Consider the following 20,610-nt stretch of genomic DNA (forward strand, 5'->3'; position numbering starts at 1 on the left):
ATGTAACAATGTTTACTACTGATCTCTAGATCTTCTACTTTCTGAACCGTGCGGATCTAAACCTACTGCTATGTCATTCTATTTTTTATTATTATTATCTTATTGTGTGTATTATTATTATCTAAGGCACTCATTTTACTATTATTTTACTGTTATTCCTAGTAATAAAATTGATCTATTTTCACTTAAAATACCATTAAAATACTAGCCGTGCTTATTTTTATTTATCTTATTTTGTGTGTTAATAGCTCTTTAACTTTTGTTGTATTTATTATTTTAATGTATTTTGATTATGTTATTATTATCATAATATAATAATATCATATTATTGATTATGTTATATTATTTTATACAGTACTGTGACACTGCAATGTCCTTCAGGGTCATTAAAGTGCTATTTTATCTTATATCTTATCTAATCTTAACTTGGGTTGTCTATAATTATGATATTATTCAAAATTCAAAATTCTTTTTTTTTTTGTCTTTCAAAACAAGACCAAACTTGATATTAGTGTATGAAAAGATCTATATTTATGGGTTTGAAATTTAGCCATCAATTTAAGGAATTTTCATAACTTTCTCAGGATTTTCCACTTCAGCTCTAAAACGCAACAACCCAACAGCGCTGCAGTACTGGAGCGCTACAGACCTGCAGGCGGCGCTGTGCTGCAGGATCGGTGAGACACAGCGGGGAGAATAAGAGCAGCTCAGTATCATGGCGGGACTGATGAAATTGAAAGGAGGGAGCAGTTTGTTGAGAATCAGGGAGAGATTTACTCTGATTTCTCTACTGTTTATCCTGCAGTTATTCCAGCTCTCATCAGGTAATATTTATACCTTTATTAATCTCTGCTGCAGGGCGGCGGGGTTCTGAGATAAATCAGAGAGATAGCGGCGGGTAATATGTGTGGAGGAGTTGTTTAGAACGTTAGTTTAGTTTAGTGTTCGTGTTTCCGCTGCTGTTCCGCAGTTTAGAGCCTAAATAATCTGTCTGTAAATGTTCCAGTTAAGCTGTGTTGTTCTGTATTCCCTGTTCTGTATAATGTTATTATAATAAACTACTGTATTTAATTAGACCCTAAACAGCAAGCTAGCTAGCTTAGCTAACCTAGTTAGCTAATCTTCTTAGAAAAATGTTTGTTCCTGTTTATATCTGCTTTACTAAAAATCGTTTTGTTGTATAAAGTTCATTCGTTGGCCTCGGGTTAGTTAAAAATTATTTAACTGCTTTTTAAAAACGTAGATAGACACAAAATGTATTAAACCCTTTTAGACCTGAGTTATGGAAAAATAAGAATGCAGTTTTGTTGGCTTTATTGCACATAAAAACAAAATTTAGTAAAAAAGTTAATAATAAGTAAACACAAATCATAGATATTAATTGTATTCATGTTTATTGCAATACAAATTACAATAATTTGTTAAAGTTGCTTTTTTATGGAACTTTTAAGTATATTTTTTATTTCACTAATCTTCTCTAAAGTGTTTACTCTGCTTTATTAGCTGTATGCTGCCATTCTTTACTCCAGTGTGCATATTATTATTATTATTATTATTATTATTATTTTCTTTTTTTTTTTCTTTTTTTTCAGTGAAGTGGGCAGAGGTAATCTGCTGTGTAATTATTTGACAGATTTGTATTCCTATGCAGAACAGGTCTCAATTTGTGTTAAGTGTAAGAACGCACAAGACAGAAAGAAAAAAAAACATGTACATTGCAGTGCACATGGAGTCTGAAAGGGTCAAACATGTTTTGAGGACTGCAAAATGTTGCATTGTAGCTGCTAGCTTTAGCTCACTATAGGTTCAAGTTGCATACAGGACCAGTCCAAATTTTGGACAGACCTTTTATGTCTTTTAAGCATTGCCTTCACTTGAGACCTGGAAAATGCAGAGATTTTTTTTCTTGCTGTAGATTATACACCTACATATAGGCCCTGCATGTCTGTTGTCCAGAGGGCTTTTTTGTTTTGTACCATGGTTAAGACTGCATAGACCCTGGACAATATCAAAATTTTTTACAACCAAAACCTTTTTTTTTACAAGAATAAAAAAATGAATACCCCAAAATGTATTTACTTCTTCCACACTTCTGTTTAAATATTTATCAATGTGTAAATGCACCTGAGTTGACACTGCTCTAATATGTTGATTTAAATACTGATATCATGTGTAGTATCTATACTCAACAATAAAACAATGCTTTTTACTATTTTTTTTTTGCTGTGTGTTTTCTCTGTGCAGGTGTTAAACGTAACACAATTGATGTCAAGGATGGACAAGAAGTTAAATTACGTGAACCGCAGCACTTCTGCTACATCAATCCGGTTCCAGTTCCTGGATGGAAGGAAACCTGGATGAGAATCCAGGCAAGATCTTAATGTGTATTTGTTGGCTTTATTGAGGCTTTAGTGATTCTCTTACTCTTAATTCAGTTCATTATAAATCAGTAGAGCGGATTCAGCAAACATATGCCCTGGCAACCTTTTACCACAAGCAATACAAGTAATGTGTAATGTTCTATGACCTGTTATTAGTCTTAAGTAGTCCTGGTTTCATTTTACAAAGTAGTTTTTTCTGTTTCATAATTAAAGCCAAAATAAAGGCTTGTCCACTAACGGAATCCCTTAATACTTACTACTGGCCAGGTTTGACTTTTGCATAGGTTTTCAGGCTACCTGGAACTGGCTTTATGGAATTAGAAATTTTGTTGATTTTCTAGGTTCAGGTATGGAGCTCAAAAGAGCTGAAGGTTACAGTGGTTAACGATGAGGAGGACCTTGAGGAGCTCGAGCATTTCAGCATCTGGGGCCTGGTGCAGTACTTCATCCGGGAGCGAACAAATGAAACCACTGTGAGCGTCAGCCTCTTCAGCCCTAAGACGTGTTTCCGGGTGGATCCTTCAGATTCCAGAACGTTATATACTGTAAAACCGAGCAGAAGTGAGTTTACTTCCCTGCAAACATGCTGAGGACTTGAGGGCACTGTATATGACGCACATGTTAAAATATGTATGAGTATATACAGTATACCCTGCCTTTATACAGGACTGAGACATGAGCACAGAAGGGTTTAACTTAGGGTTGTCAACGTTAAAGCGTTAACGCACACTGTTAATTTGGAATCAGTAACGCGGAAACATTTTTTTAACGCAAGTTAATTAAGGCACCAAGTTTGACTCCTACTTCCGCCGCAATAATTTGCGCCTGTAGAAAAACAAATGTGATTAATCACAGTTAATCACAGAATTTTGGTTGAATAATTGGATTAATTATAAAAAAAATAATCGATTGACACAATTAGTTTAACTACATTATTGAATTAGATATTATGATACAGTAATATCTAGCTATAAAAGTATATGAAATGTATATGTTAATATTTTAACTTGTGAATTAATATTATTGAACATTTGTGCATCTTAGCAATACCATCAAGCTGATGTAATTTTATGTGTTTCACCTAGAATACGACATCTTCCTGTTCTTGGTGTTTATTGCTGGAGTTCTACTGTTCTTCTTTGCAGATACGCTCAGCAGGTAACATTATCACTCATTATTTCTCAAGTAGTTCCTGCATGTTATTGTAATTAGTAAACTTGCTGTTTTTGTCTTTAAGGAGTCAGCTGTTCTACTACTCAGCAGGAATGAGTACAGGCCTCATAGCTTCCCTCATCATCCTCATCTTTGTCCTGGGCCGATTTTTGCCGAAGGTGAGACTCTGCAGTCTTGTGCAGATGACGTAAATTATTTTTGGTTCACATTTAATTTAATCTGAGTATGTATTCTAGATTGTAGTGACTAAATTGCTGAGATTCCAACATTTTATTCTACTAAACAATTATTACCTCAACAGTTACCCAAAAAATTAAACGCTGGCTTTGAGTAAAGTTAAGCTATTACAGTTTATTGTAGATAAGGCATGAGGCTGACACTCTACTTGTCCCGTTTTGTGTGTGTTTTTTAATGAAATCTGTATGTACTTTTCTTGTTTGTGCTTTACAGAAAAGCTCTTTCTATGTGCTGATAGTGGGAGGCTGGTCTTTTGCACTGTACGTAATCCAGCTAGTGTTTAAAAACCTGCAGGTCATCCTCAAAGAGCACTGGCACCTGGCCATAGGTAAGCAAATGGTGTATCATGAAGATGTCTTCTATTATAATGTTTTTACTGTGTTGCCTACGGTATAAAATTGTATAAATTACGGCAAATTATTTTTGTTGTATGTTTTCTGTATGTGCGTTTCTTTCCAGCCTATGTTGCAGTTGTCGGCTTCGTCAGCTTTGCAGTATGCTACCGTCATGGTCCGCTGGTAGAGGAGCGGAGTATCAACATCCTCTCCTGGACGTTGCAGTTATTTGGCATGTTGCTGATTTATGCTGGTATTCAGGTTCAGCAGGTGGCACTAGCGATTATGGTGGCTGCTTTCTGCTCTAAAAACCTGGAGTACCCAGTGACCATGGCCATCACTCTTTACCAGTGAGTATTATGTTAAAATCCCCAGGACAGCTTCTGCTTTACTGTGGGATCCCATGTTTTATATCTTTAGACAGTGCTGTCTTGTAGTAGATTCGATCTTTAAGTGTAATGTATTTAGGTTTGGAGTAGATATGTACCAATCCAATATTAGGATTAAATATCAATCACAATATTGATATAATATTGAGTCTGGCTTTTGGCATCCGCACTATTCTAGGCATCATTGTTTTACAATAAATATAAGCATTTTAAACTACCAAGAGAGGACAAAAAATATAGAAACCCTAACAAAAATACCAAGACCCTGATTGTGTATAAAATGGTGCAGCATATTTAGTGCATGTAAACTGCAAACATTTAAAATAGACATTAATATCAAAATAAAAATAGATAGCAATACTATGATATGGAGTTTTATATTATTTTTGTTTATTTCTTTATTTTTTTAAGAATGTTAAAATTTTGGCAATATTATTGTGTAAAATATACCCCCACTGATAACTTTATAAATGTTAGTTATTAGTTATAAGACACACTGCAGTCTTTTCTTTTTTCGTTTTATTCTCATCCACGCATACAACAAATGGATATATACCTGCTACAGATACATGCAAAATGAGTAAGTAATGTAAGTAATGTCCTTTTTTGGTCGGGCGCTTTTTTGATTTAAAGGAAGCTGAAGAAAAAGCTGCACTTCAGACCAGAGCCTCGGCGTCTGTTGACAGAGGAGGAGTATCAGAAACAGGCAGAGGAACAGACGGCGAAAGCTCTGGAGGAGCTGAGGAAGTACTGTGGCAGTCCAGATTTTAACACATGGAAGACTGTGTCAAGACTGCAGTCACCCAAGAGGTAGGAAAGTTCACCATGTCATTTAACTAAAAAAATAACTAATAATAATAATCTAAGTTTGGTATAAATTATTCGTACATATTATAATATAAAATAATATAATATAACACAACATAGATTAATATGGTATAATATCATATATAATATATAATATAATATAATATAATATAATAATGAATTATAATTCTCCATTTTTGGCCAGTGTCACGGCTGGGTATACCCAGTATTTCCCTGCCCCGCTTCCAGACAAAAGAAATATACAAGCCCCAATGTTTTATTTATTTTAAGCAGCTTTTTTCTTCAGGGATAAGTTATTATTAATCGTAATTAACTAGGGCCCAATACAATAACTACATTTCCAAAGAAAAGTTAAATTAAATACAATTCCTAGCCGAATTCACCAATAGGAGTGGGAATCACAATAATCACATACTGTGATTCTGTGATCCTCAATATATGGCAAGACCATTCTCTTACAGTACTTTACAGCGTATGTGTTACTGATAATTAAGATAAAATACTCCTAAATAAGCAAATATGGACTATATTTGTAAAAAAATTAAACAAAGAATTTATTTTCTTCGTCGTCTCCGATCTTTTGGAGCTACTCGGCAGATACTCCTACTGTTCTATACTGCTGTTATTTTGAGTGTTCTGCAGTACTGTAATGCTGTGTGGTATAATTGCTTGTCCTTATCTGAAAAGTCTGGACTGAAACGCTTGATCAAAATTTGTTCAAAAATTGTGGGTCAGCGTTTAGAAGGTCAGTATGAGACCGCTTATCATAACACAATGCGGTTAGCTAAAAACATTCTTTCTGATGCTAATCATGTTCTGAACAGCGAATATGTACTTCTCCCATCGGGACGACGATACAGTGTTCCGCGGTTTAATAAAGTCAGACTGAAGCACTCTTTCGTGCACCAGTCAATCCTTAAATTGAACCGGGAGCCTAATCTATAATCATACAAGATCTTTATGAACCGAGATGATGCGAGCGAACTATGTATTTAATGTACCCCCTTTTCTTTTTTTTTTCCCCTTTTATAATGGTTGTTTGTGCCCTTATATGTTGTGTTGTTAATGTATGATGTTGTAACGGAGCTACTGTTTTTATGCAAAACAAATTTCAGATCATGGATCTGACAATAAAGTATTATCTAATCTAATCTAATCTAAATACCAGCAATTATTATACATTTATCAGTGACAGAATTTTACAACCAGTATTCGTCGCCATAGGTTTACTTTATTCATTTGATTATAGTGCCACCATGTGGAGTAATGAAGCAGTAACTCTAGTAAATGAACTTGTGGGGAGAGTATTACCATGTTTTGAGCTCCTGTGTTTCAATTAAAATATTAATATATATGACGCCATGTATAGATCTTGTTTCGCAAATGAAAACTGATGCGTCACAAGTGAAACTCAGCTGTAATAACTGCTGCACTATTTAGTCTGACTATCTTTACTCATTTGACTACCAAATTGTATACAGTGTGTGTAAATTATGGTGATAAATTCTTGGTCTTCAGCTTCTTACTGTGAGGTTTCTGGGAAACAGTTAAAGGGCTGGGAAAATTCACACTGTGAGGGGACTGGTGTGAAGGGACAACATAAATTGAGTAGTTTTTTTAAAAGGTCAGAAAATTATTTAAGTGCTCTTTTGTAGTTCCAGTAAGTGAGGGAGCTTGTGGTTTGAGATTACTGATAGCGGAGAACAGCTACTTAGGATTTCCCACACTGTTTATGATGACTGTTTTGATTACACTTAAACTGTGACCATCATTTTCTAAGGGACTTGAAATAAGCTTTTTGGTGTTCCAGGTAAGATGAGTTATAAACCGTAGGTGAATATGAATATCGGCATTTTAAAATTTACTGTATGTTGTACTGTTTGTACTGCAGTTTGTGAATTACCCTCAGGGATTAATAAATTAATCTAGCTGTCTATTGCTGTCTGTCTTCTATGTGTTGTGTATATTGTAGCTGTCCAAAGATAAGATAAAGATCTTAAAACCAGCAACTTTAACAGGGAGAGATAAAAGTTTATTTCTAGTCATTTTTAAGAGTTCTATTCATCCATTGATCAGTAAATCTTGATAGTGTGTGAGGGAGCGGTTGTGTGTTCAAATAATATAGGAAAGTGAAAATCAACAAAAATGAAGAAGCTTGTTTTTCATTGGACAGCGACGAACTACCTACAGCCCTGAAAAAAATAGAGACCACTTCAGTTTCTGAATCAGTTTCTTTGATTTTGCTGAACATTGTTTTATTCTATAAACTATGAACCAATTTTTTCCGAAATTCCAAATGAAAGTATTGTCATTTAGAGCATTTATTTATTTGCAGAAAATGAGAAATGGCTGAAATAACAAAAAAGATGCAGAGCTTTCAGACCTCAAATAATGCAAAGAAAACAAGCTCATATTCTTATTTAAATTTTAAGAGCCCAGAAATCAATATTTGGTTGATAACACTGTTTTTTAATCCGTTTTCATGCATCTTGGCATGTTCTCTTCCACCAGTCTTACACACACTGCTTTTGGATAATGTAATGTCACTCCTCCTGGTGCACAAATTTAAGCAGTTCAGCTTAGTGGTTTGATGGCTTGTGATCATCCATCTTCCTCTTGATTACATTCCAGAGGTTTTCAATTTGGTCAAATCAAAGAAACTCCTCATTTTTAAGTGGTCTCTTTTTTCCCCCCTGAGCTATATACCCATGTCTTCCTATCTAGTGGCAGATGTTGTACATAATATTGAGAGTTTAAGGATGACATTAGTTGGTGACATTAGTTGATGACGCCTACAATATTTTACACATCCAAACATCATTGTTAAACAAAGTTGTATAATAGTGCTGCCATCTTGGATTACTGAGGCTCTCTCTCATTGGGACTAGATATATATATTTTAGAAGAGTGTCCTTGTGTGTGTGTTTAATGTACTTGACCTATATGTCATGTTCTCAGGTTTGCAGACTTCGTTGAGGGATCTCCTCACCTGATGTCCAATGAGATGTCGGTCCATTGTCAGGAGTACGGAGTAGGAGGGTCATTCTTCGAGGACGAGCTTTTTGCCACTGATGAGGAAGATGAGGAGGAGGAGGAGGAGCAAGAAGGGTGGGAGACGGAGGACGAGAAGCCAAATATCAGCTCCCTGCGGAACAGCACACCGAGAAGGAGCTAAAAGTAGAACCTGACTTCATTCTCTCTCATGGAACTGATGATAAAGAATGTGAAGACCACTCGTGAATGTGACGCAGCCCTGCCTGCTTCTGCTGACTCCCAGCTTCAGGCCGAGGTCAACAAGGACTATAACGAGTGCCAATTAAACCAGAGACTTCTTGCCACTGTTTTTTGTGACCAGATCTGATCATTGTTTGAATTTTTTTCCTATCTTATTGTCTTTTTCTACATTTATTTTCCACTGGAAAAGCAGACCTGAGGTGTTTTTTTTGTTTGTTTGTTTTTTTTGCTGTAAGCAGCGTTTATTCGATTGCATGAAGCCATATTTATAAATTAAGAGGCTCATACAGTTCAGTTTTACTTGGAGGAGTTTGTAGGATGTTGGTCCCACTGTAGGTTTTTGCACACACATTTTCATGTTTTTTTATTTAATGAATTTCTTCTGTTTGTTTTATATCTGAGTCTAGGTAGGTACCATCTTTATTGCTGTTGATTGCATAGTTTTGATTATTAGTAGGAAATTTGAGTGACTTGCATAAATGTATTACCTAAATTGTTTGTCTCAATTTATTTTTTATAAATAAAAATGAAAAAGAAATCATTGTTTTTCTACTGTGTTTTTTTATGTATTTAAAGGCTCTCCAGAAAAAACAACCATTTTTCTGGACAGCTAGCTACTTTTCTGCAGGTTTCAACTCTGTTAATTTCTGAAAGCAATATTTGGTTGAATCACTATCCTTTATGTCTCTACCATTCATAGATTTGATTGAATTTAGCAACAAGATTATTAGTGAGAGATGGATGTCCAACTCTCCAACTCCTTTCAAAACTAATGGATGGAACTCCACCATTCCAGAGAACACTGTGCTGGGAGCTTTTTACCCCTGTAGCCCACACTCAAATTTAGACATTCCAATAGATTCATGTTCATCTGGTAGAGAAAGCCCTATTCTATTGGCAGTGGTCTTCTATAAGGACCACAGTGCTGCTGTCTGTGTCGGCAATGGGTGCAATTTAAAGCAGCAACACACATTCGGACACTTCATGCAAAAAAACTTTTTTTTTTTTTATACGTAATGTTATTCTGGCAGCTGTCAAATGGTACAATAGACATGCTTCAATATTTTTTTTTTTATAAAATCTGATGCACTGAGATGGTGATTTGAGGTAATTTGGGATGAGCTGGAACTCCTTCAAGATGCTGAGAAAACTATTTCAGGTGACTCTACCTCATAAAGACACAGATTAAAATATCAAGAGTGTGCCAAAAAAAGTAAGAAAAATAAAACTGAAGCCAGAGAATAATAAAGCTTGCTTTTTTTTGTAAATTAATGCTCATGACGAAGACTGAATATTACATCAAAGCTTAAATCCATGGATAATCTTTTGTAAAGAAAATGGAGAGAGAATTTACTTATTTTTATTCTAATATCTGAATGAATTATGGTGATATTTTCTTGCAGTGAGACATGGCATAATTCTAAGTAAAACACACTTCATTCTGATACTGAAAGCTAACAGGCTCAGACTTAACTCTCTCATTCCCACGGCTTAATTATTTTCTTCCCACGCCCTAATAATTTTATATATTTTTTTTACATGATGTCACCTTAAGGGATCCGTAGATAGGTAATATCTGAAATGATAATTATTGCTGGTAAAATTTACATTACAGAGAGCTGTGAGCTTGTTTGACCACCAGCGGGCGCTCCCGAGTAAGTCCAAAATTTCTCAGAATTATCAGAATATAAATATATTATATATATATATATAAATATATAAATATATATATATATATAAATTACAAATTTCCTGAACATAAAACTATGTTACATGTTTCAGTGCTGAATAAATAATGTTTAAAGATTTTAAACTGTGCTCTGACTGTAACTCCAGCCTCTCAGCTCGGATCAAATCCGTTTTTATAGAACAATTAAAATATATAGTTACAAAACACATAATTCTACTTTCTAAAATTAAAAATATGTTATGGATAAATAGTTAAATACTATTTTTTATTTAATTTAAGTGCCATTTAGCTCCGTTCACCCCCATTTATTTTAGTCGCACTCGCAGGCTCCCTCTGGCGGTTAGCCACAAACCGGCTCTGCTAAAACAGTTTACCATACATACCATACCATACATGGCGCCGACTACAAAATGACGTCACGAATCATGGCGGGAAAGCTGAAATCCAAAGGGGAGAGCAGTTTGTTGAGGATTAGGATTAGATTTACTCTGGCGTTTCTACTGTTTCTCCTTCAGTTATTCCAGCTCTCATCAGGTAATGTATTGTTTTATTACACAGAGTATAATCTCCGCTGCAGGGTAGCGAGTTTTCTGTGTGTCTGTGCTACAGGAAAGTTAGTTATCTAGGTTAGATAACTAGCGTTAGCGGTTGTAGTTCTTATAAATGAAGTAGCCTAAATCAACCGTAAAAGTTCTTTTGTATTAAAACATTTATTAAATAAAAAATGTAAAAATTATTTAACTGTGTTGTTTTGTTTGCCACTAATTTTATGGGCTTTTTTCATTCAATCAGTCTTAGTCAGTGACTGTCTTTCTTTAGCTGATTAGTGTTAAGATCAATACAGTTCATTACATAATAAAAGTCCTTGGTAGACGTTTGAAAGCACAGCTAACTTCAGCCTCGTTTTGAAACGTTTGTTTAGCTAAATAAAAACATCAAAATAAATACTTTTGAGTCAGTTTCATAGACAAGGATTTAGCCTATGTTAGTTTTAAAATAAGAGTTTTCATTAAAATGTAAATATAATCTGCAACTATGCCTACCCCCTGACTGGAAAACCTTTACTGATAAATTCAGTTTCACCAGAAATGTAACTAGGGCCCTTTTTTGTTAATACATTTAAAACATTTAGCTCAACTGCGTTTAAAACTACAATTTTTATAGAGTAAGATTGTGTAAAATACTTGGTATGTAAAAGCACTGTGAATGGTGTGTGTTTTTTTTTATATCTAATATATAGATACACATACATACACAGATTTACATACATACATACATACACAAACAAATTACATATATATATATATAACAAAATGACAAGACAGACTAGACAGGACAAACAAACAATTTATAAAAGCATAAACAGAGAAGTTGGGTCTCAGTGTATTGTAATAAAAGTGACCAGGCTTCCTCAAATGATTTTTTATTTATTTATATTTTTTAAGATTATCTGTAAGTCTCTCCAGGTTGGAATGATCTGTAAGAGATTAAGCCAATGTTTAATTAAGATTTGAGTTCTACCTTTCCAGTTTAGCAGTATTACTTTTTTAGCAATGGTTATTGATATTACTATAAATAGTTTAAAATGATTAGGTGCTGTAAATGAAGAAAAATCATTAAGAAGAGCTATAATAAGATAGAGGGTGATGACAAGTCCTAAAATCTCTGAGAGCAGCTTCATGACCTCCAAACGAAACAGCTAAATTAGAGGACAAATCTCATAGGAAAGTAGTAATTACCCTTACGGTAAAGTTTAGATCCTGTAATGTGGATTCTGTGGAGATTTTCTATTGTAGTAACCAGAATTTTTAATTACTGGTCATGGAGAAGGTGGTGTTGCATATTTTCTGCCGGTTGAGATGACCTGTTTCTGTTACATATGAGTTCCACTTTCTTTGTTAGGAGTAAAATATGGCTTTGGTTGATCTTTGGATGTTATGAGTTTGTGTATCTGTGATAACATGACTGTCCTTTTATATAGATTAGTGAGAAACAAGTACCAACGTTTTTACTTTTGACTAATTTCTTTAGAATGTCTTTAGAAAGTTGTATATAGTGAAAATGTGTGTTTTCTCTGTGCAGGTGTTCCACGTAGCACAATTGATGTCAAGGATGAACAAGAAGTCAAAATCCATGAAGCGCAGCACTTCTGCTACATCAATCCGGTTCCAGATCCTGGGTGGAAAGAGACCTGGATGAGAATCCAGGGAAGATAACTGTGCATTTACTGGGGTTGAAGCGATTCCCAATATCCTTAATTCAGTTCATCATGATTCAGTACTCTGCTGAAAAATAAACAACCTGGCCAGCTCAAGTTGATCATCTGGAGAAAACATACCCAATGCTGGTTAACCAGCTGGTCTTGAGCTGGATTTTTTTAGCAGGGCAAGCATGATCAACTTGACAAAGCTGGAAAAAGTACCACACATTAATATAGTAGCTCGAAATAAACATACCAGACGAGATACAGTAATTGGTACCTGTGTAGTGTTCGGGTAATCTAGTGTTTATTATACAAAAATAAAATGTTAATAGAATTAATTTACCTTTAATGTAGTAATACCCTAATGATGCTTGATTTTCTCTTATGTTTTCTGGGTAATCTAATGCTTTCTGAATTACCCCACTGGTTATGTAACCATGACTAGATAATTTTTTTGTATGATTTTTATGTATTTTTCTAATTTGTTGATTTTCTAGGTTCAGGTTCGGAGTTCCAAGGAGCTGAAGGTTACCGTTGCTAGTGATGAAGAGAAGCTTGATGATCTTGAGCATTTCAGCATCTCAGACCTGGTGCAGTACTTCATACGAGAGCAGACTAATGAAACCACTGTGAGCGTCAGCCTCTTCAGCCCTAAGACGTGTTTCCGGGTGGATCCTTCAGATTCCAGAACGTTATATACTGTAAAACCGAGCCGACGTGAGTTTACTTCCCTGCAAACATGCTGAGGACTTGAGGGCACTGTGGGTATAGATTCAACACAAAGGGCTGAAATATGTGTAAAACATACATACAGAAAAAATATACTGCATATACACAAGACTGAGACATGAGCACAAATGAATTTAAAACAATGCAATACAATACAGTGGTGTCTAGGCTGGGTACATTTTGTGAAATAAAGAAAGGAAATATAGGGAAAAAGTTAAATGTGTATAAGTGCATGCGATTTGAAACAAAAGTTGTGCATCTTAATAATGCTCACAAGGTTAATTGTGAATGTTTTGATACAATTACTTTATACAATACACAATGTTCCAGTTTGTTGCAATGCATTCTATTAATACAGTCCTAAAAATTACAGTATTACTTATTTAAAAGAATAAATACATTTAAATTGTCTTCTCGTGATGATTACATTATCGACTTATTGTACAATAAATGATGATTAATGATTATTAATAAGTTGTTGTTGCTTCACATAGAATTCGACATCTTACTGTTCTTGGTGTTTCTGGCCGGATTGCTGCTGTTTTTCTTTGCAGATACGCTCAGCAGGTAATATTACTGTGTTTTCCTATTTATTTTTACCACTGTTGTAAAATATGAGAGAGAGAGACTTAGAAATGACATGTGAAATGACGTGCATGTGAAGTCACAGCATAGTAAGCATTCAGTGTGAATGCTGTGAAAACCAAATTAAGAAAGAGCTGTCATGTAATTGGCTGTATAAACAGATTCAGACTTTACAGACTGGCAAACTGCAGTGTTTCTGCACTAAGAATGTATATTAAGTTTATACTAATCACAATTTACCTGATCCACCTGATCCTCTCTGAGGAAAGCTGGGTGAAAATTCAGTAAAAAGGTCATGAAATAATTTCTGGCCACTTATTAATTTCCAAGCGCCATTGTTTCTTTGGTAAAATCGATGGATTGGTGTTGAGACCAGCTGCCTTCAATTTCAACAAATTTAAATGTTTAAAGTGTTTTATGGCCACTTCATCCATTACCCCTAAGAAACAGTGATGTTGTAGAATGTTTTGCCGCTCTGTGTGATTTGAGAGGCATGGTCTGTCAGGAATGTAAAGTCAGTGCACGCCCTTTATATAATGACTGAAAGTGTAATTTGTCTTTAAGGAGTCAGCTGTTCTACTACTCAACAGGACTGAGCACAGGTCTGACAGCTTCCCTCATTATCCTCATCTTCGTATTGGGGCGATTTTTGCCGAAGGTGAGACCCAGTTCATTCTTATACAGTTGACATTCATTATTTATGTAATCTTTATATATACATACGCACAGTGTCAGTCAAAAGTTTGATTACACCTTTTTATTCCATGTTGTTCTTTATTTCTTTGTTACATTTATTTTCTACATTGTAGATTAATATTAAAGACATCAAAATAATTAAGATAGATAGACAGATTTATGTAGTAAACACTGTGTTTGGCCTCCACAATCCCCAACGTCTATCCTTAGGCTTCATTATTCACAGTGTGATGCATTTCAATGTGAGTTCTTGGACTGTACTTTAATAATAATGTTTGTATGTACTTTTCTTGTTTGTGCTTTACAGAAAAGTTCTTTCTATGTGCTGATAGTGGGAGGCTGGTCTTTTGCTCTGTACCTAATCCAACTAGTGTTTAAGAACCTGCAGGTCATCCTTAAAGAGTATTGGCACCTAGCAGCTGGTAAGCACAGTATATTTACTGCCCAGTAGTTGAGATATACACATCTTCCAATGCATATGGAATGTGAACTCTGTACTGATCTATGGGGACTAGACAAGCTGTATGTGTCAGCAATGGATGCAACTTTAATTAGCTGGATGCATTTATTATAAGGGGTGTCCACACATGCATAGTATAATTTTATTAATGATACCACATTATTTTTTTATTATTATTTTTTTATATGTTTCTTTCCAGCCTATGTTGCAGTTGTCGGCTTCATTAGCTTTGCAGTGTGTTACCGTCATGGTCCGCTGGTAGAGGAGCGGAGTATCAACATCCTCTCCTGGACGTTGCAGTTATTTGGCATGTTGCTGATTTATGCTGGTATTCAGGTTCAGCAGGTGGCACTAGCGATTATGGTGGCTGCTTTCTGCTCTAAAAACCTGGAGTACCCAGTGACCATGGCCATCACTCTTTACCAGTGAGTATTATGTTAAAATCCCCAGGACAGTTTCTGCTTTACTGTGGGATCTCTACATATTTTTTATCTTTAGACAGTGCTGTCTTGTAGTAGATTCGATCTTTAAGTGTAATGTATTTATGTTTGGAGTAGAGATGTACCAATCCAATATTGATATAATATTGAGTTCTTAGTAGGTTCTTGAACAAACAATGTAGTGTTGTTACCAGCAGATGGTAAGGGTTACTGCAGTTAATTGTTGTTTTAATTTACGTTTGCACTTTTTTAATCTGAAGGAAGTTGAAGCCAAAGCCGCGCTGCAGACCAGCACCTCGGCGTCAGTTAACAAAGAAGGAGTACTACCAACAAGCTGAAGAAGAGACGGCGAAAGCTCTGGAGGAACTGAGAAAGTACTGCAGCAATCCAGATTTCAACACACTGAAAACTGTGTGCGGACTGCAGTCTCCCAAGAGGTAGGAGAAGTCTGTAGACATACACAATGTGTATATATACACATACACAATATGTATATAACTGTTTCAACTACCCTAAATTTGCTGATTGGCTCTTTTTGTTTGAGGGACGGGCCTTTAACCCCTTACTGCTGATCCATGTTTTTGCTCATTTTCATGCGATTTGCACTACTATGCTATCACACTGGATATCTTAAGTTTTACATATAGCACAATGACCAGTCAGGGCTTAAACTGAAGTAGACACTTGGGACAAAACAGTAATTCACTTTCAAGAGGTAATTTTCATTATTTAGGATCTATTTGAGAACATTAAATGCAGAGGAAAATGTAAAAAAAACAAAAAGCGCCTATTATATTTTGAGTTTATAGTGTGTGTATGGATGTTGGTGATGATTAGCTAATCATTCTCTACATTTCCTGGTTTATTAGGGTCTTGTCAAACAAAGTACAAAATTTGAAAACATTATTTTAACAGCATGGGAATTTATACTGCATTATATATAAGGTGTCCACCAGGCGTCACCAAAGGCTTAAAAACCTCTCCAGAGCGCCCCAGTCTAATGCAGAGATGAATCTGTCTCTATAAAACAACATTTTAATATTTTTTTGTTTCTTTGTGATAAAATAAATTAATGTGAGTCCATCTCAGGGTAATATTAATATTTTTTTGATGAAATGACACATAAAATCACATGTTTGCGCGCTGTGTGCGCTATGGAGTTTTAGCGTTTGGAGAGGGGTGTTTTTTTTTGTGACTTGGTGACGGTTTGGCATGCCCCTCCCCCAGCCATTCGGAGACCAATCAGGGCAAATTACGTATCAGTGTTTTCGTCTAAGGGTGGACTATTGGTTGAAATAGGTGTCAATCACTTTTGTGACGCTGGAAAAAGGCTATGATCTGATTTGATTGGACAGCCCTGAACACTAGCGCGATCCAGCGCTCACGCCATTGGTTCAAAAGACGATCACTCAAGAAAAGTAGTGGATTGTAGACCAATAAAAACCACTGAATCTAGAAGAGGACACCCTTAGCTTTGTATTCACGTACAACTTTACGGAAAATATTCCATTGTGTAGGCGCTGGGAGCTTGAGAATACGACGTTACGGCTGCGCTGAAACTAAACGCATGTTTTTGAGGAGCCGTGAGCAGGCAAATAAAGGACTTTATGGATATTTTACCTGCGGTTCAGTGCTGTATTGTGGATGCTGTGATAGTAAGTGAATTTTCAATAATATAATATGATGTTATTTTATACACTAATATTATTTTATAAGGCTATTTTGTTGGGGAGGCGTGTTTCTCGTGTAAACAATGTGAAAAAACAGGCTGTTTTCAGTTGGCGATTTCTGGCGACTGGTTTCATGTAGATGGCTGTAAATTTGCATGCAGGTAGTTAAAGTAGTACTAATGAATATGAGTTGGTTAGTTGGTCGGTATGTTTAGAATATTTGACGCTTTTAAGCGTTCTAATTTACATAGTCAGAACGGGCCCGCCGGCGGGCCCGCTAGAGGGCGCTTCTGCAGTAAGAGGAAACTGATGTCATGTTGTGCATCCCATTCATATTTTAACCAGTGATCACTCTCTTTAATAATGATTTCTTTGGTACGAGTCAGATACGATACAAAAAAAAGCTAATACTGGCATCAATGGATTTCTGCAACAGAGGTAACTCTTGTTCTTCCTTTCCTGGAGTGGTCCTGATGAGAGCCAGTTTCATCATAACATTTTTAATGGTCTTTGCGACTGCATTTAAGGATAATTTCAAAGCTCTCGAAGTTTTTTGTATTTACTGATCTTCATTTTTATAAAGAAGTATTTTTTATATACTTAGTAAAGAAGTAATTGCCATAGGATGGATTAGAGCATTACTAAAATAGGGATATGCACTGTATACCAACTGTACCTCTTCACAACTTTACATATTAAGAGGCAAGAAATTCAAGTAATGAACTCTTGACAAGTTCAGCACAGCTGTTAACTGAAAGCCTGAATTCCAGGTGACGCTACCTCATAAAGCTGACTAAAAAAAAATCCAGCCAAGATGTTCAAAAATGTCTAATCTAAGCAAGAGGTGCTACTCTGAAGAATGTAAACTAAAAAACAAATTCTGGTTTGTTTAACACTTTTGTTTATTAAATAATTCCAGATGTTTTTCTTCATAGTTTAAATGACTTTAATATTAATCTACAATGCAAAATATTTTATGTGTGGTACCTATTCTGAAACAAGTCATCATGTTCTCAGGTTTGCAGACTTCGTTGAGGGCTCTTCTCATCTGATCTCCAATGAAGTGTCGCTCCATGCTCAGGAGTACGGTTTAGGAGGGTCATTCTTCGAGGATGATCTGTTTGATACTGACGAGGAAGAAGGGTGGGAGACGGAGGGGGATCAGAAACCAAATATCAGCTCCTCGTGGAACAGCACACATAGAAAGAGCTGAAAAAAGAACCTGACTTTTCACTCTTTTTATGGAAGTGATGAGGTATGGAAGACAGCTCATGGATGTAATTTCTTTCTCCTAAGCAGCAGCCATTAGATTGCGTGGAGTCATATTTATGGATGAAGAGGCTCATGGAATTTGTTTTACTTGGGGAATATTGTGGATTGGTCCCACTGTACGACTTGAGTTTTTTATTTATTACGTTTTTTTTTTTAAGTTAGCAATTTGAGAACCATAATTTACACGTTAGTCTCTTAAAATCACGTTAAACTTTATTTTAATATTATTCAAAAAAATAAAATGGAAATGGATACATTTTTATCGCCTGTGATTTTTTTTTTTCTTTCTCCATTTTAAAGCCAAAATCAACACTACACAGCAGACTTCTCTAATCTTCTTTTAGGAGAGGTTTCTGCTTTTTGCAGGTTTCAACTCTAGCCCAGAATAATTCACCTCATTCAAAAAAGCAAGCATAATTAGCTGAATTACAGTTCGGTCCAAAATACAGCTCTGGAAAAAATGGAGATCACTTTGATATCATCAGTTTCTGATTTTACTTTTTATGGGTATATTTATAGGTATAAGTGAAATGAACATTGTTTTATAATAAAGCTACTGACAATTAAAAACCTCTAATGTAGTCAAAATGAAGATGAATGGGGGAAAAGCCATCAAATAAAGCTAAATTGCTTGACTTTTTGCTACAGGAGTGGCTTAAGGTCTCCCAAAAGCAGTTTGTAAGACTTGTGGAGGAGGACATGCAAAGATGCATGAAAGCTGTGATTAAAAACCAGGGTTATTCTTTTTTATTATTTTTCATTTTCTGCAAATAAATGCTCTATATAAATGACTATTTTTATTTTGAATTTGGTTTTCAGTAGTTTTTAGAATATAATCTTCATTTTACTCAAACATATACATATTCATAAAATAAAAAACAAATGATCATTTTTAAGTGGTCTTTTAATTTTTTTCTGGAACTTTATGCTCTTCAGTAGCAGGGCTGGTAAGGCGGCCACTAGATGGCAGCAAAGTAGCCATAAACAGCTGGTACATTTTTGGTACATACATTTGAGTTTTGAAATTCATCAAATGACTCTGACTCTGATAATTCCTCAGCACAATGAAATGAACTATGTTTTTTTATTTGTTTTTACCAAATGAAAACATCTGGAATATAATCAAGAGGAAGATGGATGATCACAAGCCATCAAACCAAACTGAACTGCTTGAATTTTAGCACCAGGAGTAAAGCAGCATAAAGTTATCCAAAAGCACTGTGTAAGACTGGTGGAGGAGAACATGTCAAGATGCATGAAAACTGTGATTGAAAAACAGGGTTATTCCACTAAATATTGATTACGGAACTCTTAAAACTTTATGAATTTGCATTATTTGAGGTCTGAAAGTTCTGCATCTTTTTTGTTATTTTCAGCTATTTCTCATTTTCTGCAAATAAATGCTCTAAATGACAATATTTTTGTTTGGAATTTGGGAGAAATGTTGTCTGTAGTTTATAGAATAAAACAACATTGTTAATTTTACTTAAACATATATTTATAAATAGCAAAATCAGAGAAACTGATTCAGAAACTGAAGTGGTCTCTCTTTTTTTTCTTTTCCAGAGCTGTATATCATGCTAATGAAACGTATGAAATGAGTGAATCAGTGTTATCTGAACTAGCCTAGTTCTTCAGTGCTTTTGAGGAACTGTCGTGTTGTTGTTTTTAGAAAACTGGCATTTTTGCTTAATTTCCCTGTTTTCGCATTCTCGTAATTCTTCTTCTTTGTCCCAGCTCTTGTAGCACTTCTAGCGAAGTCTCTGTACTCTTGGAAAGTGCTGTGCTGTTCTGTCCCAAAACCGAACTTCTGTTCCCCTAAACGACCGTCTCCAGTCACCAGACTCAACCTCAGTTCCCTTTCGAGTTCTCCTGTCTGGCCCTTCACCACTATTCAAATGGTGTGGTGATGGTGACCTTCAGTGTTCTGAGAGAGTTCTGCCGCTTGTGGCCCTGTTGTTCAGGAACGGTGAGAGAACTGAAATGCGGGACACTGTGCTCTTTTGTGCTGGGCCGCGTCCCTTTTAGCTTTTGCTTTTGTTTTCCTGCCTGCTGAGATTCAGAAGTGCCCGCAGCTGATGAAACACACACTTCCTCGTAAGGTGTGAAGACTTGCCAGGTCACTGCATGATGCAAATCATCTGAAATAATGTTTGCACCACTGTTCTCAGCAGACACATGCTGACCGGGTTCTTCAGTAGTAACCTACAGAGCACGGTTACGGTGGGCCATTTGCATGTAGTTCCCTGATGAACAGATAGCACGCTTCACCCACTAGGCAAATGCTA

The 20,610-nt window shown here is 35.6% G+C and overlaps 1 protein-coding gene across 6 annotated transcripts; it reads left to right on the plus strand.

Moving 5' to 3' along the window:
• The first annotated feature begins 597 nt into the window (after positions 1-597).
• Positions 598-18,578, plus strand: nemp1 (nuclear envelope integral membrane protein 1). Of its 6 annotated transcripts, none has more exons than XM_049462963.1 (9): positions 598-824; positions 2,245-2,369; positions 2,723-2,942; positions 3,467-3,539; positions 14,349-14,442; positions 14,788-14,902; positions 15,140-15,365; positions 15,641-15,817; positions 18,068-18,578. In XM_049462963.1, exons 1-9 carry the CDS (start codon positions 716-718, stop codon positions 18,261-18,263), a joined length of 1,335 nt encoding a protein of 444 aa, XP_049318920.1. In that variant the 5' UTR covers positions 598-715; the 3' UTR covers positions 18,264-18,578. The 6 variants fall into 6 exon arrangements, with proteins under 6 accessions (XP_049318920.1, XP_049318919.1, XP_049318916.1 ...); XM_049462962.1 differs by lacking the exon at positions 14,349-14,442 and adding an exon at positions 3,619-3,712 and having other exon boundaries at positions 599-824; XM_049462959.1 differs by lacking the exons at positions 14,349-14,442; positions 14,788-14,902 and adding exons at positions 3,619-3,712; positions 4,005-4,119 and having other exon boundaries at positions 603-824.
• The last annotated feature ends 2,032 nt before the right edge of the window (positions 18,579-20,610 follow it).

This window comes from Astyanax mexicanus, chromosome 13, assembly GCF_023375975.1.
Source record: "Astyanax mexicanus isolate ESR-SI-001 chromosome 13, AstMex3_surface, whole genome shotgun sequence".
Lineage (NCBI taxonomy): Eukaryota > Metazoa > Chordata > Actinopteri > Characiformes > Acestrorhamphidae > Astyanax > Astyanax mexicanus.